The sequence below is a fragment of the Pelodiscus sinensis genome, chromosome 2 (assembly GCF_052426305.1).
Source record: "Pelodiscus sinensis isolate ZL-2025 chromosome 2, ASM5242630v1, whole genome shotgun sequence".
Taxonomy (NCBI): Eukaryota; Metazoa; Chordata; order Testudines; family Trionychidae; genus Pelodiscus; species Pelodiscus sinensis.
The window spans coordinates 232837947-232863063 of record NC_143053.1 but is presented as its reverse complement, the minus strand read 5'-3'; the positions used below and the strand labels follow the sequence as shown (position 1 = coordinate 232863063).

The following is a 25117-nucleotide window of genomic DNA, read 5'->3' as shown; positions in this document are numbered from 1 at the left end:
AAATAAAGAGAAGTGCTCCACTTAGGAAGGAACAATCAATTCCATACATACAAGATGGGAAGCGACTGTCTAGGAAGGAGCATGGCGGAAAGGGATCTAGGGGTCATAGTGGACCAAAAGTTGAATATGAGTCAACAGTGTGATGCTGTTGCAAAAAAAGCAAATATGATTCTAGGTTGTATCAACAGGTGTGTTGTAAGCAAAACTCGTGAAGTCATTCTGCCGCTCTACTCTGCACTAGTTAGGCCTCAGCTGGAGTACTGTGTCCAGTTTTGGGCGCCACATATCAAGAAAGATGTGGAGAAATTGGAAAGGGTACAGAGAAGAGCGACAAGAATGATTAAAGGCCTAGAGAACATGACCTATGAAGCCAGGCTTCATGAACTGGGCTTGTTTAGTTTGGAAAAAAGAAGATTAAGGGGGGACATGATAGCGGTTTTCAAATATCTAAAAGGGTGTCACAAGGAGGAAGGAGAAAATTTGTTCCTCTTGGTTACTGAGGACAGGACAAGGAGTAATGGGCTTAAAGTGCAGCAGGGGAGGTTTAGATTGGACATTAGGAAAAAATTCCTAACTGTCAGGGTGGTCAAATATTGGAATAAATTGCCAAGGGAGGTGGTGGAATCTCCCTCTCTGGAGATATTTAAGAACAGGTTAGATAGACATCTGTCAGGGATGGTGTAGACGGAGCTTGGTCCTGCCTTGAGGGCGGGGGGCTGGACTTGATGACCTCTCGAGGTCTCTTCCAGTCCTATTATTCTATGATTCTATGATTTACAATGGCACACAGCACCTATCATAAATGAGGGTTTGAGTTAAGACACCCCTGACTTGCATCACTAGTCAGGGGCCATCTGCAAGCTATTTTGAAATAAGCTATGCGATTTGTGTAGCTCAAATTGTGTAGCTTATTTTGAGGTATGCGCTACTGTGAAGATGTATCCTAACTAACCTCACAATTCAAGAAGCAGAAACATCAACATCTGTGACATTAAAAAACACCAAGCAAGCCTTATTGTGTTACTGGCTAAAGCAGAGAACTGAGATCCAGGAGACCTGAGTTCTATCATCAACTTTGTCACAGTTCTGTTAGTTGACTTTGGGCAAATTACAATCCCTGTGCTGCAGTTTTCCACCTGTACCAACTGTATCAGCTCCCAGAGGCCCGTCTACACTGAGCCGTCTACACTTTTTCAGAACATCTCTTCTTCCTCATAAAACAAGGTTTTCAGGGATGCTGAAAAAGCGTGTCTACTCTTCTGAAAAAAAATTCGGAAGAGCAGACTCGTTCCCTGGATGTGGCAGAGTTTTTCCGGGATACCTTCAGTATCCCAGAAAAACTCTGCAGTGTAGACATAGCTGGAGTCTCATGACCCTCTCCATGAGATATTTCCTCCTATGGAGTTCTCTTCCCTCACAAGTTTAGGGAAAGGAGTTACAAATGCTGCACTTGGCAGAGATAGGAGCCTTTCCAAGGCAGTAAAGGCATTAATGCTGGTGTTAATCACTGCCAGAGAAGGAATGCTAGCTGGAGATACAGTTCTTAAATCCCAGGACTCAGGGCACAGTCCTCTGTGAGAAGCTCCCCAAGATAGGGAGACACAAATCAAACTATAACAACTAAAGAAACACTAAGACTAAAATTATTAAAAACTATGGTATATTTTTACAGATTCTGAGCAGGGAGCAGGGCCGTGCATGTCACCACCCCGCCCCCCTTCCCCTCCCACCGTGGTGCTCGGCTGAGTGCTGCACTGCTGAGCTGGGCTGCTGCAAGGGAGCAAGCGGCTGTTTTGGCTCCCCCACGGCGGACTGGCTGAGCACACAGCACTCAGACAAGCGCCAAGGCGGGAGGGGAAGAGGGCGGGGAGAGATGGAGCGAAGAGAGAGGCAGGAGGAGGAGAAGAGAAAGAGAGAGACGGAGAGCGAGGCAGAAGGCGGAGGAGAGCTGAGATAGAGAGGGGGAGGCAGGAGGAGGAGGAGAGAGAGAGAGAGAGACAGAGCGAGAGACCGGAGGCTCAGGAGAGAAGACCAATGTGGAGGAGAGTCCTGAAAATCCCCTTATGACAGGCTAATTGGCTAGTATTTAATAATAACATACCCTTTCTTCTTTGACAGAAGAAGTAGTTGTAGTAGATATCTTATCCTCTGTAGTAAAACCTGCAGATACTTCTTCAAGAATCTTTGAGGATATGGCAGCAGGTTTCATTTCAATTGGAAAAATAACAGTTTTTTGAGATTCTTCTTTAATTTTGGCAAAATCAGCAGAAGTTTCTTTGTGACTGGGAAATAAATCTTTAACGGAATCTTGAACTTTGGGAATTAAAGTTGATGGCAATGTTAAGTTCTTGTCTGTGAAGACAGCAGGATCTTTGATACTAGATCTAAGAGTTTCTGTAGCTTGTGCTTCCTTTCTCTGAGAGTTTTCTGGAGATATTTTCTCTTGCTTTGCTGAAATAAGCTGGCCTCTAGCTCCTGAAAATGACTTATCTGGACTGCTGTCCAAAGGTGATTCTTCTTGGACTTTGTGTAACTGTGAGAGATCTGAGCTAGTAGTGCTGTGTGTTTCTTTCCCTATACTTTAGGATTTAAAAATATACAATATTAGCTAGGAAGTTAAAAGACAATTTATCCTTATTTGAGTTATAGGAAATGAATCAGCTAATAAATGTTAAAAACGTAATGACTTTTTCAGATCAGACTAAGCAAATATAGAGTGAAGTAGCAGATGGGGGTTAATATAATAGCTCTATAATACAACTAATTATAATTATTTTTAACATTTATTAGATTATTTACACATAAAGGAACAGTGTCAGGCTTGCTCAGGCAACTGTAATAGTTTAATTTTTTTTTAACCTACTAGATCGGAGACAGCAAGGGAAAAGAAGGAAATAGGGCTGGATTGCTTTAAAAATCATAATTAAGCATGGGCAGTTGGTGAAGGAAGGGCTGGGTGAGGCAAGCTCCTAGCCCCACCTCCAGCTCTGCCCCATTCTTGTTCCCCCATGAGGAGGTGGAGTGGCATGCCATGTGCGTGCTCCCCCTTCCAACCACGGGGAAGCGTGCAGGCAGGCACACACCTGACCCAGCCTCTCCAGCCCCAGAGGAGGGCACGCTGTGCCGCGCAGCCCAGATCAATCTCTCCAGCACTGGTAGGGTGGGTGCTGGGGGCAGTAACACTCTTCCTCCAATATGCCTACAGTAGGTATTCTGGGGAGTGGAGTGTGGGCGGGGCCAGGCTGCCAGTTTGGGAAGGCAGAGCCTTCCTCTGCTTTACCCACCAGATACCCATGTAATTAAGTTTTCCTACCCTGAAATATTTACTGTGTAGTAGAGCACAAAGTAATAACAAACAACAATCATAATTAAGTCCTCTTACATGGAAGTAACTGACTAATGTGTTTCAACAGCTGTATGCATGCACTGTACTAGAGTTTGACACAAGCAGTTTCTTTTATTGTGCAGGTATATAGTTAAGAGGGAAGCTCTATCACTGGAATATGGATAGTAAAGTTCCCATTCATGATTCTGGGGAAATTACCTGCTCAGTGTGTCCACCATTGTATTCAGGAAACTGAGGAGGTAGTTAGGCTGAGATGTTTATATTGTGGTAATTTTACATCACAATGTAAACCACCAATTTTACAATTTCATGACCTCGTGCACAGGGAGTTGGAGTGGGAGCCTCTTTGTTGATTTACTTAGAGCATACAGGTGTTGTTATCAGTCATCATGCATATTGGAACTTTTGGGGGAAACAGGTTAGTGTCAAGAGTGAAGACAGGTGTTGCAGATGATATGTAGTTCTAGGGGGTCATTATGTAATTAAGTCTGTAGAAGATTGCAGGAACCCTGGTCAATCAAGAAGGCATGTGTTGGAATTTTCTGGTCTCATTCACCACAGTAAATATTCCAGGACTTTTGATAGTATTGTTAGGCTTCTGGTCAGGTTGTTGCAGACAAAAGACCACAGAAAGCATCCCACTTTTCCTATGTATATTACCACTATAGTTTTTAAAAATTGAACTAGCATTGCTTAGGATAACTATCAGCCACTGTACCATGCTCTTCTCTAATCTGCAAGAAAAACATAGAGAAGACTTTCCCCCACTTTTAAATTTCAGATATGCTTATGTTAGTTACAAATTCAGAATGCTCACAATGACCATTTCAAATCCATAACAAAAAGCAGTATTTAAATGTTAAAATATTGTAGGGCATCAAACTATAATTATCATTCATTTAAGTATCTCTACCTTTTTTTCATGGAATTTCCTCTTTTTGTTTCTGCAGCTTTCTTACGTTTAGTAGATCCTTGGGAATCTAATTTCAAAGGCTGTAAGAAAATTATAATTAAAGAATACAAAAATTGTCAATTAACAACAAAATACATAGTATCTCACCTGGTAAATAATTTTACTTTAATTACATATGCCTATTCTGTTGGCAAATCTATGTATTCAAGATACTATTATTGGTTTAGTTCTGATAATGTACTTGGTACTGTACAAGATGCAAATACCAAGGAAGTCCATGGTCTGAAGAATTTAAAATCTAAAAGATAAGCACAAAATTAGAAAATGCATTTTTATAATTTAAAAAATTAATCTGACCAGGTTAATGTTTTTATTAACATGAAAGCATGGGGCATGAAGACTCAAGAGTTGATCCATTAATAGAGATCTACCTGGGAGAAAAAAGGCACAAAACCAGGATATGAGAAGAAAGCAATTGATGCAGGAGCATCAGCATATCATAAAATGAATGAAGAGGAATACAGATATCTATGAGAGATGGAGTTGTGTGGAGCCTTACAGACAAGGATAGGTTTAACGATAACATGGTGGGCAAAGAGAAATAAATGAGGCATCCCAAATAGGTGCATGAAATAGTCAAACCAGCAAGGACCGCACTTCTGGCCCCTGTGTTTTGCACAATTTGGAATGGAACAATATGGACAACAGGAAGGACAGAAAGCAGAAAGTAAAGTAATGATAGTGAGATAAAACTAGTACATGTTGGACCTCATTGGTCCAGCACTCTCAGGACCTGATGAGTCCTGAACGAGGGGATTTGTCAGACCATAGAAGGTCCCTCCCCTCGTGGCTGTGCTGCTCCCAGCTAGGACTCCAGCCTGCCCCCACTGCTGCTTCAGCCCCCCAGGTCTCTCCCCAGTCCCGATACTGAGTGCTATGGCCAAAGCTGCACAACCTGGGCTGTGCTCTGCAACCATCTGGTTCTGTGGTGGGGAGAAGAGATGGGGCCGGAGCTCTGTGGCCCGGGCCAGATTTTTCTAGCTGCCACTGGGGCTGGAGTTCCCTGGCCTCTAGAGCTAGAATGTGGCCAGAACTCTGTGGCTGGGATGGGGTCAGAGTTCCCTGGCTGCTGCTTGGGTCAGAGCTCCCTGGCCGGGGCCGGAGTTCCACAGTGGTGGCCAGGCTAGAGCTCCCTGGCTGCTGGGACCATGGAACTCCACTTGGGCCAGAACTCCCCGCCACGCCATCCAATCTCCTCCAATTCTTCCCCCCTCCTCCCCCCCCACACACTATGCTCCTGGCTGAGACACTGGTACCCCTTATGGTGCTGCTGCTCCACCACCAGACCTCCTCCTTCCTGGCTTCTGTGGGCCAGGAATATCTGTGGTCCATGATAGACCACAGATGTTGCCAGACCAGGGAATCCCAGTTGAGGGAGGTAGCAACCTGTACATGAAATGAAGGTTATTTACCTGTGACTAGGATTCTTTAAGATGGACTCTCACATTTTTGGAATTATGTGCCAACCAATGCAGCTGAACAGTGGAGCAGAGATTAATCACAACTCCACAAAACAGGAGGAGGAGGGAACAAAGTGGGAATTTGCAGCTTTCATCTCAGAAAACCTCTGTTACATGTAAGTATCCTTAATTTCATCCTCAAGTGTCCTCTGGACATTTCCACTTTTGGGACAGTTTGATAGAAAAACAGGTGATAAGACAAGCAGACTTAAGTAATTAAAGATTGGAGGATAGCCCTCCCTATGAAGCATCAAGCCTTGCAGTTATGTCTTATGCATAATGTTTAAAGTGTGTATTGAGCTCTATATGTTGCTTTATAAATTGTAATTAATGGAACATGTCTCAAACATGCTGCAGAAGTAGTGAGTGCTTTGGTAGATTGTGTTCTAAAAAGAGGAAGCAATTGTGAATCATTCTTATTACCCTCTTCTATATATTGTCTCTTCCAGCTAAATAAAATTTGAGCCAGAACAGCTTAGCCTTATAACTATCCACACAGGAAGCAAATAGCTTACATGAAGTCCTAAAAAACAAGATTCTGTCTAGATAGCAAGTAAAACACTTTTTAGCATCCAGACAGTGCAACTTTGACTTGCTCTCATGGACATGAGTTTTTTTGAAAGAACACTGGCAGCTTAAACAATTAACATTATTGACATTACTTTTGTAGGACATTAGGGTCAGGATTAGGGCAAAACACTATCTTGCTCTTACAAAAAACTGTAAATGGAGGGGCGAGGAGTTCTGTGGCACCTTATAGACTAACTGAAGTGTAGGAGCATAAGCTTTCGTGGGAAAGACCCACTTCGTCAGATGCATGTAGTAGAAATTTCCAGAGGCAGGAAATTTCCAGAGGCAGGCCAAACAGGACAGTCCCTACGTAAAAGAATCAATGGACACAAATCTGATATTAGGAATGGCAACATACAAAAATCTGTAGGGGAACACTTCAATCTTCCTGGACACACAATTGCAGATCTAAAAGTAGCCATCCTGCAGCAAAAAAACTTCAGGACCAGACTTCAAAGAGAAACTGCTGAGCTACAGTTCATCTTTAAGTTTGACACAATCAACTCTGGATTAAACAAAGACTGTGAATGGCTTGCTAACTACAAAAGCAGCTTCTGCTCTCTTGGAATTCACACCTCCAGATCAGCTGCTAGAAGTGGGCCTCATCCTCCTTGATTGGATCCACCTTGTCATCTCCAGCCTGATCCTGGCCTGCATATTTATTCCTGCCTCTGGAAATTTCCACTATATGCATCTGACGAAGTGGGTCTTTGCCCACGAAAGCTTATGCTCCTACACTTCAGTTAGTCTATAAGGTGCCACAGAACTCCTCGTCGCTTTTGCAGATTCAGACTAACACGGCTACCCCTCTGATACTTGTAAATGGAGGGTAAGCTATTAAGGCAGGAAATTAATTCCTTCATCTACATCAATGATCTTCAACTTACGTCTAATATTTCCAAAGGCGTCTGTAGTACCATTTGAAATTTTTTAGGAGTTGGCAAATGTAAAAAGGCTAAAATCCACTGATTTTGCTGGTGTAATTGCTATAACAAATATGATTTAGATGAAATAAAGATAAAGATGATAATGTTTCAAAAGATGAAGACATGAGTTGGTTAATATTAAGTTGAAATCCCAAAGTGGAATTGGGTCTCTCACTGGCAGATAAGAATCAGCGGACCTTGTCAGAAACCTTTTGAAAATATAATAAGAAAAACTGATTTATTATTCACGGGTTAAATGTACTCTAAATGAAAAAACAGACAGATCCTTATCTTTTAGAAATAAATATTTAAAATAAATTATGTATGAGAACTAAATTAAAACCCTCAGGTACCGAACCAGAGAATTTGTCGGATCATGGGAGGTTAACATTGTCTAGCAGCATTACCAAAACTTCCACTGTTTACTGGGCTCTTAGAAGACATTTAGGGGTAAATTAGAGCTAAATAACACCACAGAACATTGAGAGAAGGTCTAGGTAACTGTGAAGGGGCAACCCCGCCCCGCACTCAAGCCCAGGGAAACCACCTGGAGCCGGGGGTGGAGAGGACCCCACCCACACAGCCCTACTGGGCATTCTCCGAGGGGAGCCAAGATATAAAAGGCTGCTGGCCTGCTCAGAAGGGGCAGACCACGGCCCGAGTGGGAGCTAGCACCCAGCTGCCAGAGAGGGAGTTGCCAGGACTGCTGAACGCGCTGCTGCCAGGCCCCAGCCGGGCTCACCCCCAGCGATGGAGCCGCCGGCTGGCCCCCTGTGACCCAGACACCAGACCAGACGATGCCAACCCCGACGCTGACCGGGGAAGTGTCGCTACAGCCACCTGACCAACGCCGACAGGTGGGACCGTGCTGGGCCGGGGGTAGGAAGTGACCCAGGGCAGGGAGCTGGAAAAGCCCCTGAGGGCTCGGTGTGTTGCGGGAAGGACCCCCTGCCGAGCCAGTGGTGGGAGCCACCTGCCACTGATAGGGCCCTGGGTCGGGGCCTGGTGGAGAGGGAGGGCCCGGGCCCCCCTACCCCTCCTGCCCTGAACCCTGGCGAGGGGGAAGCTCAGCCTGAGGACTAGGCCGCAGAGCCTGCATAGGCCAGTGGGCCATATTTCCCCTGATACAGGGGCAGCATACTTTGGGACTAGGCCAGTGGGCCGTATTTCCCCTAAAAGAGGGGCATTGCACTTTGGGGCTAGACCCAGGTGAGCCGAACTATGCCCCGGATGGGGACGGCAACCCCAAACCAGGGGGGAGCCCCCTGACAGTAACCATTTGCATTTCACTTTGGAGAGGAGCATTAAATCCACATACTATTATTGTCTGGGTTTCATAATTAATCTAATCTGCTCGCCCGCAGCAAGTAGGTTTTAGCCTGGCGCGTCACACAGCATGGTCAGCGCATGCACGCGTGCGGTTCTGCGCGGCTGGCGAGTGGGGCTTGCCGCTGCTTGGCGAGCCTGATTATTGTCAGCCATGCAAGAGAAATAAATATCATTTTGTCTGAGTCCTATCTGACCTTTTTTATAACCTTCAACATTAATGGAAAAGGTAGAAAAATATATATCAGATTTGTTTTTCAATTGAGGAGAAATGTATCTGCTAATGACTGAATGCTCATGCCTGCTCTTGAACAAAGCTGAGGGCATCTGGTGCTGAATTTCATGCGAAAGACCCCCAAAGACCAAAGATATCCAGAATCACTCATTCTTTCAGACACCATTTATTCCTCTGCTTTGTTAGTTTCTAAGCTCATTGAAGGTCCTTCATGAGCACAGCAACCGAATTTATCCATATGAATTTATCATAAATTCTATGAGATAAACACCAATCCTAGAGTTCATTGCTTCTTTGCATAATTGAGACTAGAAAATTGACCAAAGCCTTGAAGAGGAAGTTACTCACTTCATGCAATAACAACAGTTCTTTGAGATGTGTGTCCCCATGGGTACTCCACTCTTGGTGTTGGGTCATCCTGGCACCGCAGATCAGAATTTTGAACAGCAGTAGTCAGCCGGACCACACATACGTGACTAGCGTCTCGCAATGTTTGCGCCCTTTTCCTCACAAGTGCAGTCTGGCTCCCACCAGTTCCTCTTGTCTGCCCGAGTATCTGAAAAAATGTAATTGTGAGCAGAGACTCTAAATTGGGGAGGAGGACAGGTAGTGGAGCACCCACAGGGACACACCTCTTGAAGAATCATCGTTATTGCATGAGGTCAGCTCTTCTTCTTGTGGATGCTCCACTGTTGGTGACTTTGTAGCAGTATTCAAGAGCACCTGGATGGCGGGTCTCAGAGTCATACTTTAAGAACTGTTGAGAGCACTGCTGAGGCCACTGAGGAATCAGTAGCCAAAGGGTATACTATAGCATAATGTTTCAGAAAAGTGTCTTTAGAGGACCATGTAGCTACACGTTAGATGTCTTGAAAAGGGACCCCTTGTAGGAAAGCATGGATGTTGCTACAGCTCTGGTAGAATGAGCCTTGGTGGTGCCGGGAGTGACTTGCTCTGGACGGTGTAACAGTTGTTGATACACAAAACTATGTAGTTTGAGATGTGGTGAGATGAGAGTGGTTCACCTTTGGAACGGTCTGCTAGAGACACTAGCAAACATTTAGTCTTACGGAAATCTCAAGTCCTATCTATGGAAAAGGCTAGTGTTCTATGCACTTCGAGGGAATGCAGAGTTACCTCCCGAGATGAGGTATGCAACTTGGAGTAGAAAGACAGGAGAACAATCAGTTCGTTGACATGGAAATTGGAACGCACCTTGGGGATGAAGGCTGGGTGGGGTCGTAGGATGATTCTATCTTTGTTAAAAGTAGTGTATGACAGTACTGCCAATAGGGCCGCCAGCTCTCAGACCCTATGTTCAGACTTAATGGAAAGTAGAAAACCCACCTTAATTGTGATCATTGGAAGTGGTGCAATAGCTAGCGATTCAAAGAGTGGTTAAATAAGGGTGTCCAGCACTAGATCTAAGTTCCAGGAAGGCAGTGGTGATCTGTGAGGCGGACTGAGGTTGGCCAATCCTTTGAAGAACCTCTTCATAGTTGGATGTGCGAATTCAGAGGTGCCATCTATGGAGTGTCGGAAGGTGGTGATCGCTGCAAGGTGTACTTTGAGGGAGGCGATGGCTAATCCTGAGTGCTTTAAGGAGTGGATGTACTCAAGGATTTCATGCAAGGGTACTGCATGTGGATCAAGCTGCTTGGTAGTGCATCAGGAGATGAACCTATTCCACTTGTGAAGATAAGTTGATTGTGTGGTATCTTTTCTGCTATGCATCTATACTTGTTTAACTTATAAAGACCGGCAATTCTTGGACTTGCAGAACCAACAAAGAACCAACCTGTCAGATGAAGACGTGTGGTTGAGGGTGAAGCAGAGCTCTGTGGTCCTGGGTCAGTAGGTTGGAAAATTTGGGTAGGGGATATGGTGGAAGGAGAGACATCTGATAAAGAAAGGGAAACCACATCTGGCCAGCCCAAGAGGGCGCTATGAGAATCACCTTGGCTCCACCCCTGTTGATCTTTTTGAGGATCTGGGAATGAGCATGGTGAGAGGGAATGTATATAGGAGCAGGCCTTCCCAATTGAGGAGAAAAGCATTGCCTAGAGAGTCATGTCCAATCCCTGCCCTGGAACATTTTGAATTCTTGTAGGAGGCAAAGAAGTCTATCTGGGGGAAGCCCCATCAGCAGAAGATATGTTGGTGAGTGTCGTGTCAAAGTTCCCACTCATGGTTGGGTGCAAAGTGCCTGCTTAGAGCGTCTGCAGCAGCATTGCTGATTCCTGGTAAGTATGATGCGATTAGCATGGTCTTGTTGTGAATGCACTGATTCCAGAGGCTCACTGCTTCTGCAAAAAGGGAGTGAGAGCAAGCACCCCCTTGGCAATTTGTAGAGTACATCATGGAGATGTTGTCGGTAGTATTCTGACTGTGATGCAGCAAATACTCATTTTGAAGTATTTGCAGGCATTGAAAACAGCCCTGAGTTCCAAGATGTTTATGCAAAAAGTTGTTTCTTGTGGTGTCCATCGCCCCTGAGCAGAGAAACTATTGAGATGGGCACCCCAACTGATGAGGGAGGTGTCCATAGTAACATGAACAAATGGTTGAAGTCGATGGAATGGGACTACTGCAAGAAGGTGGTGTGGTTCAGTCCACCATATGAGGGAAGTTATCACAGAGGATAGAGGAGCGACTCCATTGTGGACACAGTGCTTTGTGGGAATATACACAGATGCCAGCCAATGCTGGAGGCACTGAAAGTGTAATCATGCCTGGTGGACCACATATGTTGTGGCAGCCATATGACCCATGAACTGCAGGCATATGAGGATTGGAACTGTGGGACTCATAGTAAGTATTGAGACTAGGTCTTGTATAGCTTGGAATCTCTGAATAGGTAAGTCCGAGCTGTGGTGGAATCAAGGCAAGCCCCTATGAATTCCAGGTTTGGGGCTGGCTTTAGCATGGATTTTCTGGTCCTTGATGATCATACTGAGGGACTCAAATGTCCGTCTTGCTATGAGAATCATATTGGATGTTTTGGACACAGATGGACCTTTTATGAGGTAGTCGTTGAAATAAGGAAAGATCACAATGTCCTGTCAGTGTAGGTGTGCCACTACTACCATGAGTGTTTTCAAGAAAGTGCTGGGTGCGGAGGAAAGGCCCAAAGGTAGCACTCGATATTGGAAATGCTCTACTCCAACTGTGAAATGAAGAAACTGCCTGTGAGTGCGGTGGATGGTGATATGGAAATAAACATCTTGGAGGTCGAGGGCTGCAAATCAATCCCCATCATCTAAAGCTTGAATTATAGTTGTGAGTTACCATTTTGAACTGCTGCTTTCAAAGGTAACGGTTGAGTGTCCAAATATCGAATATAGGTCTCCAACCTCCAGTTTTTTTCTTGGTGAGAAAGTAGTGGGAGTAGAAGCCTTTGCCTCTGAACTTGGTTGGTACCCTTTCTACTGCTCCAATGGAAAAGAGTCAATGGACTTCCTATTTTAGTAAGTCCTAATGAGAAGGGTTCCTGAAGAGGGACAGAGTGGGTGGGGAGATTGGTAGTAGTGATATGAAGGAGATGGGATAGCCTGATTAAATGATCTCAAGAACCCAACGATCGACTGTGATGCTGGACCAACAATGGTAAAAAGGTCTGAGATGGTGGTAGAAAATGGGAACCATGTGACTAAGTGGATGTGTCACGGGGAGGATTTGCGAGCCCTCGACCAAGCTGTCAAACTTGCTGCTTGTTGGATGGTTGGTTAGGGGTGCAGTTATTTTGAGTGCACCTCTTTTGGGTTCTTTGTCTCATCCGGGATGGATCAAACCCATACTGCTGATATTTCGAGTACGAGAAGTCTCTGGTATGGTGTGTACCTCTTGTGCCAATATAGAGGTGTATACATACTGACGGTACAGAGAGTGGTTTTTTAGTCCTTGTTTGAGTGGAGGACCTCGTTGGTCTTCTCAGCAAACAATTTCTGTTTGTTGAATGGGAGGTCCTCCACTTTGGTCTGTAGCTCTCATGGGACTCCAGCAGTATGTAGCCACGAGGCTCTCCTCATGGCTATAACGATAGCAGTGGAATAAGCCGCTGTGTCTGCCATATCTAATACGATGTAAAGGCCAGTCCTAGTGGATGTGTATCCTTCCTGGACTATGGACTTCAAAATGGGTCTCTTCACGTCTGGTAAATGTTCCATTAGTAAGCATGGTGTAATTGTCAAAGTCATGGTTAGACAGGAAAGCGGCATAATTGGTGATGCACAATAGTAGTATTGAGGAAGAATATATTTTCCTGCCAAAAAGGTCCATGCACTTGCTTTCCATATCAGCTGCAGGGTTCTTATACTTGGGAGTCTTGGACCTATGTTGGGCTGCATCCAGGACTAGGGAATTAGGGTGAGGGTGAGAAAATAAAAATTCCATACCCTTAGCTGGGATAAAATCCTTTTTGTCTGTTCTCTTATTGGTTGGCGGGGCAGAAGCTGGAGTCTGCCAGATTTCCTTGGCAGCCTCCATAATGGCCTCATCTATTGGCAACATGATCTTGGTTTGTTGGGAGGTTTGAAGGTTTTTGAGGAGGCGGTACTACTTTTCCTGAACCTCAGTTACTTGGACTTTCTGGCTAGTGACCACCCTTTTAAGCAATTCTTGGAACTGTTTAAGATCGTCCATAGCTGACGTGTCCCCTGGGATAATGGTTCGTCTGGAGATGAGGAGGACTGATCTGTAGAGGAAATATTGGGCTGCTGATCATCAGTTCTGATAACTGACCCACTTCAGGTTCAGAATGGTGTGGTGGAGGGGAAGAACTCTGAGGTGGAATGTGTTGTCTGTGAGCAGGTAGAGGAGGGGCGCTAGTGGACGGGAGCTGAGGAAGCATTGCTCCAGGTCAGCCATAAAAATGTTGGCATATTGTGGGGCCATGTGGGTGTCCATAGTGGTGTCACTGGTTTGAAGGTATAAATTGGGCACCTGAAGGCCCCACAATATGTCAACAGTTTTATGGCTGACCTGGAACAACACTTCCTCAGCTCTCATCCCCTAGTACGCCTCCTCTACTTACGCTATATTGATGACATCATCATCTGGACCCATGGGAAGGAGGCTCTGGAAGAATTCCACCATGATTTCAACAGCTTCCACCTCACCATCAACCTCATCCTGGACCAGTCTACACAAGAGAGCCACTTCCTGGACACTACAGTGCGAATAGATGAAGGTCACATAAACACCACCCTACACCGAAAACCTACTGACTGCTATGCATACCTACGTGCGTCCAGCTTCCATCCTGGACACACCACATGATCCATTGTCTATAGCCAAGCACTAACATACAACCACATTTGCTCCAACCCCTCAGACAGAGACAAACACCTACAAGATCTTCACCAAGCATTTTTAAAACTACGGTACCACCTAAGGAAGTGAGAAAACAGATTAACAGAGCCAGACGTGTATCCGGAAGCCTCCTGCTACAAGACAAGGCCAAGAAAGAAAATAACAGAACACCACTGGCCATCACCTACAGTCCCCAGCTAAACTCTCTCCAACATATTATCAGTGATCTACAACCCATCCTGGACAATGATCCCTCACTCTCTCAGATCTTGCCAACCTAAAGCAAATTCTCACCAGAAACTATACACCACACCACAGTAATTCTAACTCAGGAACCAATCCCTGCAACAAACCTCAGTGCAAACTCTGCCCACATATCTACACCAGCGACATCATCACAGGACCTAACCACATCAGCCACACCATCATGGGCTCATTCACCTGCACATCTACCAATGTAATATATGTCATCATGTGCCAGCAATGCCCCTCTGCCATATACATTGGCCGAATTGGACAGTTCCTATGTAAAAGACTAAACAGACACAAATCAGATATCAGGAATGGTAACATACAAAAACCTGTAGAAGAACACTTCAATCTCCCTGGACACACAGTAGCAGATTTAAAAGTAGCCATCCTGCAACAAAAAACTTTAAAAACAGACTTCAAAGAGAAACTGCAGAGCTACAATTCACTTGCAAAGTTGACACTATCAATTTAGGATTAAACAAAGATGGTGAATGGCTAGCCAACTATAAAAGCAGTTTCTTCTCTCTTGGTGTTCACACCTCCACATCAGCTGCTAGAAGTGGGCCACATTCTTCCTGACTGATTTGACTTCGTTATCTCTGGCTTTCCTCTTGATGGGTACTCCTTTCTTTTTATGTGCCTGTAAATATATACCTACCTCTGGAATTTCCACTACATGCATCTGACAAAGTGGGTCTTTTCCCACAAAAGCTTATGCTCCTATAAATCTGTTAGTCTATAAGGTGCCACAGGACTTCTTGTTGTTTATGCATAAAGTGAATAACTTCCTCCTCCTCTTCAAGTATAGTCCTTATGGGTACTCCACTGTAGGTGACTCCAAGAAATACTCACCACTGGAGATTGGGACTTCGAAATGGAGTGTGTTACTACATAGAGTACTTTGGAGTCAAAGATGGCATGGAGGCAATCTTTGGTGTTTGCATAATGTTCTGAGAGTGTGTGGGAGGAGGCCCAAGTCAATGCTCTACAGATTACTAAGATAGGAATATCTGTAAGGAATGTGACCAAGGTAGAAATTGACCTTATGGAGTGTGTATGGACTCTGGATAGAAGCACATTATACCCTTGACAACAATTATTAATGCAAGCAGAGACCCATTTGGATAGTCTTTGAGCCAATATCTCAGAGCTTTGGGATCTGTCTATGGATAAAAGGAAGAGTTTAGGGGATTTCCTAATGCCCTTAGTCTTCTTCAAGTAGAATGCTAATGTTCTTCTAACACATACCATATGCAGAATCATTCCCCTGTTATCACAAAGTGGGTTTGGGAAAAACAGGGAGATGAATCTGTTGGTTCATATGGAAAATGCAGACACTGTAGGGAGAAACTTCAGATATGTTCCTAGAGTTAATTTGCCTTTATAAAAGGAATTGACCATCTTTTTTACATGTGTCTTCATGGATACGTGTACAAGAGACCAAGTTGCCATGGTCTCAAAGGCAGGTCTAGTCAAAGCCCTGAGAACTAGGTTAAGATCTCAGGCTAGAGCGGATGGTGTCACACATGGGAAGAGATTTTCAGTGCCCTTAAGGAATCTATGCATCAGCAGGTGAGCAAACACTGAGTATTTGTCTACCTGGTTATAAAAGGATGTTTTCACTGCAGGATGTACCTTAATGGAGCAGAGTGAGAGTTTTGAGGTCTAAAAAGTAGTGTAAAATCAGAGGGAGGAAAGATGAGATTGGGTTTATGTTTAGATTAATAACAACTTGGAATCATTTCCATTTTGTGGGTAAGTATATTGAGTGGTCAACTTTGGCTGAGTAGCAACACTTCTTTTAGCTCATCAGAGAATTCTGCCTCTAAGCCTTAGAAGTAAGATGGAGCTACACATGCAGATGAAACTCACAGATTGGAGTAAAAGAGCAGAGTTTTGTTTTGAGAGATGAAATGAGGAATCAGCCGAGGAGGAACTGAGGGGCTTATAGCCATCTGTGTCAGGTAAGGGAGTCAGACTTGTCTTGGCCAAAAGGTGCAATGAGAATAACTCTTGCTTGGTTTTGTTGAATTTTCAACTGGGCCTCCGATAGAAGAGAAAACCAGGAATAGGCATATAAGAAGTCACTATGCGATGGGAGGATGAGGGCACCTCCCCATGAATGCTTCCCCTGACCAGAATTGGGACAGAAATGAGGATATTACTTATTCTGGTATACAGAGAAGATATCTGTAGATAGGGTTACTCAGAAGGCAAATATATGTCAAGAAACCTCTGCATTCAGTTTCCGTTCAGGGTCCTGACAGAAATTCTGACTGAGACTAGATAGCTGGAATGAGTATGTTGTGAGGGATGTACCATTTCCACAATCTGAGTGCTTCCTTGAAAAGCAAGGGCCATCTGGCACACACTTGGTGATTTATGTAAAACACAGCGGTCATTTTCAGTACATCATGACCTACACAAGAAGGATCACTTCTGTGGAAGGCTATTTGCCCTGAACCTTGTGGTTAAATAGGTGAACTCCCCAGCCTATTAGGAATGCGTCTGTCCCAAGGTGGTGAATCTGTGTACTGCATCAAGAGAGGTTGCCGAGAACTCCAGATGTACTGGGGTTAGTGTTCCAGGTCAATGAGGAAAAACATGGTGAATAACCTGGGTGGATCAATCTGTACTGATAATGGTCCTACCCAAAGGTAAAGTATAGGAAATCTTTTGCTTCTAGCATGCCCATCTTGAACATCTGTGCCTTCCCTTATTTGTTTAATGCCCTTAGATCTAGAATGGGAATTCAACCTCCCTTCTCTTTGAGGAAATAATAAGGATAAACCCCCTTGCTCCTGAGTTGCAGCAGGACTGGTTTAATGGAATAACAAATTATATATTTCCTGATGAAGTAAGCTCTCATGAGAAGAGTTCCTGAAGGGAGACAGGGAAGGAAGGCTGTAGTGGGGAAGGGACATGAGTTGAATGGCATAATTTTTTGAAATAATCCCCAAGACCTATCTGCCAGAGGTGATACTGCTGCTGGGAATTAGGGCCAGGTGATTTCTGAGGGGCATGATAGATGTGTGAATGGCAGCTGACATTGTAAGATATCACGCCCTCAACTGCCCCTTGAAAAATGCTTAGAAAAGGTGGCTTGAGAAGTAGCAGATTGGGGTGCAGACTGTTTCACTTTTTGAGCCCCAGTCCTCTTACCTTATGGCTCATAACAGTGCTGAGATGGTGGGTATTGTGTAGCTGAGAGGTACAGATTTCTAGGAAGCATAATGTGGTCCAGGAATCCAGGATTGAGGCGAAGGCTCTGTCTTCTCTGTGAAAGAGCTTGTCTACTAGAACAATTTGGGCAATCCAGAAAGGTGTATTCAAGAAGTCCACCTCAGTATCACTGTCATAAAAAGCAGGCAGGCCAATGTATCAGCTACATACAGTGCTGTCACTAGCACCAATCTGGTTATTAACTGATCCTCTTTAAAGATGAAATTGTTATTTTTGTGTGTCCAGTAAATATTCCAGAAACACTCTCAGTCTTCTATAATTAATAAACTCCTATTTGGCCATAACAGTTTGGTAATTTGCTTTTCTAAATGGTTATGTCAGCAACAACTACCCTATCATGCCAAACTCAATTGTGTGGGGCTGAATTGGAATTTTGTTTGCTTCAGAAATTAACCACCTCCACAATGATGGAGTTGGTAGGATGTAGAATCACCTTATTAATTGTGTGGGGGTAATTCTGGATGAGGAGGTGTGCAGAATATCTTGCAGTTGTGATGTGCACCTGCCACCTCCTGTAGGGGAATCTGCAGCTCACCTGCCATCCTCTTGGCAAGATCCCCTGTTCTGAAAAAGCTTCCTGCATCCCTGGTACAGAGGCTCTGGAAAGCCACTCTGTAGGAGACCAACCACTCTGAGAGACACTGGATGTCTGCCACCTGTGGGTGTACATTGCCCAAGGATTGCAGGAAGGCAATTGGGAGGGGCATGGATGATGGGTCCCGTACGATTGTGGATGGGATTGATGGAACTGGCGAGGATCCTTGTATTTTGACAATGGCCATTACTTCCCCCTTGACACTGTCAGACTTTTCAGTAGGTAGAAACAGCACTGACTGGGGTATTGGCAGTATATGGCCTGGTGCCAGGAGTGATTCCAGGTACCTGGATGTGCTTGATACCAAGGCCCGAGTACTGCATAATGAGGATTGCAGTTCTTCCTCTCACATCAGGTCTCCAAAGTACAAGAGTTCATGCAGAACCCCGGGCTCACTGAGTACGATGGACAAATGTCCATGGTACTTTATTGGTTCCTATGGTTAAGATGGTGCAGAGCACTCCCTAGGTGAGAGCTCAGTGGGAACGGGAGAACACGTACAAGAGACCTCTTATGGAGGGAAAAAGGAAGGTATCATAGATTGAGCACTCCTCTAGGCCTATCCGTGAATAGAAGGTGGACTTTGCATTGTACCACATTGCAAACAGGTTCATTCAGGGGGGATCCCCAGTCCTTTAAGAACCCTAAGGAGGCTTCCAGATTCAGACACTACTCATGGTAAGAAGAGAACTCTCTGCTCAAATGATCCACCACAATGTTGCGGCTCCCCAGTAAGTGAGGCGCCTCCAAAGAGATCTGGTGGAGGGCACAGAACTCCTTCAGGCTGATCGCCTCCTCGCAGAGGGGTGCTGAATGGGCTTCTATCTGCATGTTGATGCAGAACACAACTGCTGTGTTGTCCATGAGGACCCGGACCACCTTGCTGTGCAGGAGCAGCAAGAACTCCTCGCACACAATCTTGACCACTCTGAGCTCCCTGACATTTATGTAGAGAGCTGTCTCATCCTGGGACCACTGGCCCTGTATCTGGATAGTTCCAAGGTAAGCTCCCCATCCCTGATATGAGGCATCAGACACCAGCTCTAGTGAATGTGAGGGCTGCTTAAATGAGACACCAGTGAGTCGACTACACAAATCCATCCACCATCGCAGGGAGTGGAGGATATGCTGCAGACCTGCAGCCACAGAGTCAAGGGGGTGCCTTGCTGAGTGCACTGACACTAGCGAAAGCTGTAAGGGATACATCCTGAGCCTGACAAATGGCACCACATAGGTGCAGGCTGCCATATGGTGGAGGAAGCACAGACACACTTGAGCTGTGGTCAGAGTGGCAAGGGACAGTTGGTGACGAGGTCCTGTAGTGCTCTGAACCTGTCCCAAGGGAGGAATACAGTGGCCACCATATAGTTGAGTACTGCGCCTATAAACTCAATTCTCTGCACTGGGACTAATGACGATTTTTTGTTATCAGGAGCCAGACGTGCTGACATGTGGACAGGAGGAGATAGACATCCTGTTAGATCTTCGGCTGCAAATGGCATTTGACCATCCAGTTGTCCAGATAGGGATCCAGTTGTCTGGACCCCTATATGTCACAGATAAGTTGCTACCACCAACATTAACTTTGTGAATTCTCTGGGTGCTGTGGCTAGGCCAAATAGGAGAACTGCAAACAGATAATGACTGTGTCCTACCTTGAATCTTAGGAAATGTGTGTGTTCCTCAAAGATCACGATGTGGAAATACTCATCTTTGAGGCTGAGGACTGCAAACCAGTCCCCTGGTTCCAGATCAGGGATGACGGACACCAGGATGATCATGTGGAACTTGAAGCAGACAAGGTACCAATTCAGGAGTCCTCACAGGTCCAGGATAAGTCTAAGACTGCCCTTGGTTTTGGGGGTTAAAAAATAATGGGAGTAGAACCCCTGGTCTCTCCATTTTAGTAATGATGCTCCACTGATGAAATGTTCTAACGCTTTGCCTACAAATCAAAAGGAAAAACTAATTCCACTTGAATGGGATGTATGTCACCCAACTCTAAAGATGTGGCCAGGTTGCTGTGAATTCAACTGTAATCCTGTAAAACTGCCTTACCTGTAGGAGCTGATTTTGCTTGAACTGTCAAAAATCCATTTTTGGCCTAAAATGGTGTAAATTTTGTATAAGTTTTTAAGTACTTTCATAAGCTTTAACTATTGAATTGCTTGGTTAACTTTCTCGCTAAAACCTTTATCTCCCCTCTCCCCCATTTAGGCATTTTGGACTTCAGTCAACAAGTGTGTTCTCCATGATTTAGAGGAAACTAGAAGACCAACTTTGGGTGCAATACTAGCTAAATTAAAGCTAGAAAACTACACTATCACTTTACTGAGATTTTTCTGCGTATACTTTTCATATTGCCTTAATGCAGAAGTAATGTGTATTTATGCATTTGTTTCTTTGCACATTTTGTCAAAATATTAAAACTCTACTTTTTTATTGCACATATTAGCATATAAACTTTACTCCAAGAGGTATTTATTTTTTCACTTTGTAAAGAAATTTTGTTTGCACGTGAAGCAAAAACTGTCCTATAGTGTAGACAACTTCTGTCTTTTTATATTCAAGTTAATAAAGGACTTTAAATAGGAAAAAAATCAGCAGAAAAGGATCTGGGGATTACAGTGGATGAGAAGATGGATATGAATCAACAATATGCCCTTGTAGCCAAGAAAGCTAATGGCATATTAGGGTGCATTAGCAGGAACATTACAAGCAGATCTAGAGACGTGATTATTCCCTTTTATTTGACACTGGTGAGGCCACAACTGGAATATTGCATTCAATTCTGGGTTCCCCTCTACAGAGGGTCCAGTGGAGGGCAATCAAAATGATTAGGCGGCTGGAGCACATGATCTACAAGGAGAGGCTGAGGGATCTGGGCTTATTTAGTCTACAGGGGTGTCTAGACTTTTGTCCAAAAGTCCAAAAGTGGACTTTTGTCGACAAAACTATACCTGCGTCTACACTACCACCGAGTTCTGTTGACATAACGTTGACAAAACTTGGCAGTTTTGTTGACGTCAGTAAACCTCATTCTACGAGGAATAATGCCTTTTGTCGACAGAGTTCTGTCGACAGAAGCCGTTATTGCATCTACACTGTCCTTTGCTTCTATACTCTCATGTCGACAAAGCGGCTTGCTTTGTTGACAGAACTGGATGTAGTTGAGACGCTCTTTGTCGACAGAATTTTTGTCAACAGTATCTGTTGACAAAGCCTCTGTTGACAAAAGCCTGTAGTCTAGACGTACCCCAGAAGTGAAGAGTGAGGAGGATTTGATAGTAGCCTTCAACTTCCTGAAGGGAGGTTCCAAAGAGGATGGAGAGAGGCTGTTCTCAGTAGTGATGGATGGCAGAACAAGGAGCAATGGTCTCAAGTTACAGTGGGGGAGGTCTAGGTTGGATATTAGGAAAAACTATTTCGCTAGGAGGGTGATGAAGTACTGGAATGGGTTACCTAGGGAGGTAGTGGAATCTCCATCTCTAGAGGTTTTCAGGTGTTGGCTTGACAAAGCCCTGGCTCGGATGATTTATTTCGGGTTGGTCCTGCTTTGGGCAGGGGTTGGACTAGACCTCCTGAGGTCTCTTCCAGCCCTATGATTCTATTATTCTAACCTTGCTGGTACCTCCTCCACTGCTCCCAGGCTGAGTAGCTCCACTATCTCTTGCTTGAGAAGCTGCTTGTTAGAAGGGTCCTGAAGAGGGAAGAAGGGTGGGAAGGGAGGATAGAGGCCAACTGAAGAGTAAATCCATCCCATACTGTGACAAGGACCCGTCAGTTTGACGTAATTTCCAGCCATGCTGGAAGAAAAGGGCAGAGATGGGACGTGAAGGTGTGTGGATGATCTGGGCTATCCATTATTTTGCCCTTGGGTGTATCCTCAAAAGACACGCTTGCTGGAGGGTTTAGCGTGGCTTGACAAGTCTTGACAACCTGAGTGTGGTGTCATCTCTGTCGCTTTTGGAATGACTTCCTATGCCCCAAGTTGGGTCCTGTCTCATGAGCTGCACCTTGGGCTGAATGGGCTGGGGCTTAAACTTTTTCTGCTCCATCCCTGGTACATAGAGACCCAATGTTTTAAGGGTCACACAAGAATCCTTGAGCCCATGCTGCTTGGTATCTGTCTGTTCCACGAACGGGGCCTTGCCATTGAAGGGGAGGTCTTGGATCATGTTCTGGGCTTCCAGGGTACGTCTAAACTACATGCCTCTGTCGACGGAGGCATGTAGATTAGACAGATCGGCAGAGGGAAATGAAGCCGCGATTAAAATAATCGCGGCTTCATTTAAATTTAAATGGCTGCCCCGCTCTGCCGATCAGCTGTTTGTCGGCAGATCGGGGCAGTCTGTACGCGACACGCCGACAAAGAAGCCTTTCTTGATCGGCACAGGTAAACCTGGTTTCACGAGGCAATACAGAGAGAAAGCCCTTTTCCGGAGGATCTCTTATTCCTACTTTGAATAAGGGCTTTATTCCGGAGGATCACGCCAGTCTAGATGCTTTTTTCCGGCTTTTCCCCAAACCGGAAAAAAAGCAGCGGCCATGTTTATTTAAATCCCGTGGGGGATATTTAAATCCCCCGCGGATTTCTCTATTCCCAAGTTCAAAATTAGCATGCCCCTTCTGAAGAAGGGGCCAGTGTAGACGTAGCCAGGGAGACAGAAGACATGTCTCTCTCCAAGAAAAAGACTCTTCATAATGTGTAAGTAGGATAAAGTCTAGATAAATCTGTCAGGTTTTATTGTTTTCTGGTTTGGGAATTTGGATCTGATATCTGTAATATTATAAATGGTTTTTCCTCTCTTTTGTAACTAAGTTTTGGTCCATGGGGGAATCCTCCATGAGTATATTAATTGGTGGCTCTTTCCATCTAGCCATTCCAACTATGCTTGTAACTGGGGTATTGTTTTGAAAACAAAAGTTCTTTCTTTTTTTTAATTAACCTGGTATTGGTTCATTTTTGTGTCCTAGTTTTACATTAGGGCTGAGATTTCCCAAGTGATCTCTTCCCTGGTTTTTTCTTGTAATACTTGGTGGTGGCAGCAGTTTTTATTTCCCAAAGTCCAGGTATTAGGATTTTGGGGGAAGTTTTGTACCAAAGCCTGTGGAGATCAGGTTTCAGGGTGCTTTTGCGGGCCCCCACTTCTGCATTCATCGTGCCAGAGTGGGGAACGGCCTTGACACCTGCTCTTGAATATCTCCAGTGATGGAGATTCCACAACCTCCCTAGGCAAATTATTCCAATGTTTAACCACCCTAACATTTAGGAAAGTTTTCCTAATGTCCAACCTAAACCTCCCTTATTGCAATTTAAGCCCATTACTTTCTGTCCTATCATCAGAGGCCAAGGAAAAGAATTCCCCCCCCCCTCCCTGTGATACCCTTTTAAATACCTGAAGCTATCATGTTCCCTCTCAGGGTACATCTAAACTACAGGCTTTTTCTACAGAGGTTTTGACGACAGATATTGTTGACAAAACCTCTGTCAAAAAATTGCATCTAGACTGCATAACGCGGATCGAAAAAGCGATCCTCTTTGTCAAAAAAGAGCATCCAAACTGCCGGATGCTCTGTCGACAAAAGAAGGCACCTGGAAGTGCTTCTGGCATGTCAAAGGAGCAGCTTTACATTCCAGGAGCTGCTGCATACTCTTTGCAGAAACACGTGCTTAAAGGGATCCTCTGCTCCTGCTTCAGGCTTGCCTACCTCCTAGAGGGAAAGCAAAGCTGCTGCAGTTTTTGCTCTGGTTGCCCTGCTTCTTTGGATACCACAGCAGTTCATTTTCAGGTTTGGTTTTGTGCTTTGTACTGTGTTTTTGGGCATGGAGCCTGAGCTGCCCCAGGGCAGGCGATGGCCCCACACTGTGATGCTGGATGTTCTGCTGCATCTGCATGAGAGCATCTTGACGTTTGTGGCAGAGCTGAATTCAGAGCCCAACGTTGAGCCCCTCACTCAGGCTGCAGCTCTACTGCCCTTGCCCCCAAACTTATTCCTGGAGAGGCGAGTTTGGAGGCTGGACACGAGTTCTGACTGGTGGGACTAGCTTGTTATGCAGCAGTGGAACGATGACCAGTGGCTCCGAAACTTCTGGATGCAGAAGTCCACCTTCCAGGAGCTCTGTGCCTAGCTTGTCCCTGCCCTGCAATGCCAGGACACCCATTTGTGGCCCGCCACCCCCCTGAGGAAGCGTGTCCCTATTGCTCTGTGGAAGCTGGCCACCCCCGACAGCTCCATCTCCGTGGGACATCAGTTTGACGTGGGGAGGTCTACTGTTGGGGCCATCTTGATGGAGGTAAGTCACTCTTGGGGGACAGTCCATGAGGGCGGGGGCGGATGGATAAGGGGGATGGTCAGGACCAGGCACAGGGAATGGGGTGGGAGTGGTAGAAGCCTGCCTGGCCTCACCCTGCGGTGGTGTGGCGGATACAAGGGGGGGTTGCCTGAGGAGGGACTCTTGGGGTCTGGGAGGGGAGGGGTGCGGGAGCACCTCTCATCAGCTCATGCAACTCCTCTAATGTCCTGTTATGTGTGTTTGTATTTGTCCCTTTCTGCAGCTGGTGACGGCCATCAACTCAGAGCTGCTTCACAGGACTGTCCACCTCGGAGACCTGGATACCATCTTGGCCAGATTTGTGGGGCTGAGTTTTCCTAACTGTGGTGGAGCACTCGACGGGACTCACATCCCGATCCACGCACCACCCCATCGAGCAGCACAGTATATTAATTGAATGGGCTACTTTTCGATGGTGCTGCAAGCCCTGGTCGACCATCAGGGACAATTCGCAGACATTTGTGTCGAGTGGTCAGGCCAGGCACATGATTTAATTTCTGATTCGGCGAATGTCTGTATTGCATAATGTTGCATGAAGGTATGT

General features: G+C 45.2%; 1 protein-coding gene across 7 annotated transcripts in view; it reads right to left on the bottom strand.

The window, feature by feature from the left end:
* CCDC7 (coiled-coil domain containing 7) overlaps nucleotides 1–25117 on the bottom strand; it is a 361859-nt gene that overhangs the window by 105954 nt on the left and 230788 nt on the right. For all 7 annotated transcript variants that reach the window (XM_075922671.2, XM_075922670.2, XM_075922665.2 and 4 more), the window contains 2 exons: nucleotides 4260–4339; nucleotides 2102–2579 (listed from right to left, as the gene is read on the bottom strand). In XM_075922671.2, coding sequence (XP_075778786.2) covers nucleotides 2102–2579; nucleotides 4260–4339 — 558 coding nt within the window. The remainder of the gene's footprint in view (nucleotides 1–2101; nucleotides 2580–4259; nucleotides 4340–25117) is intronic.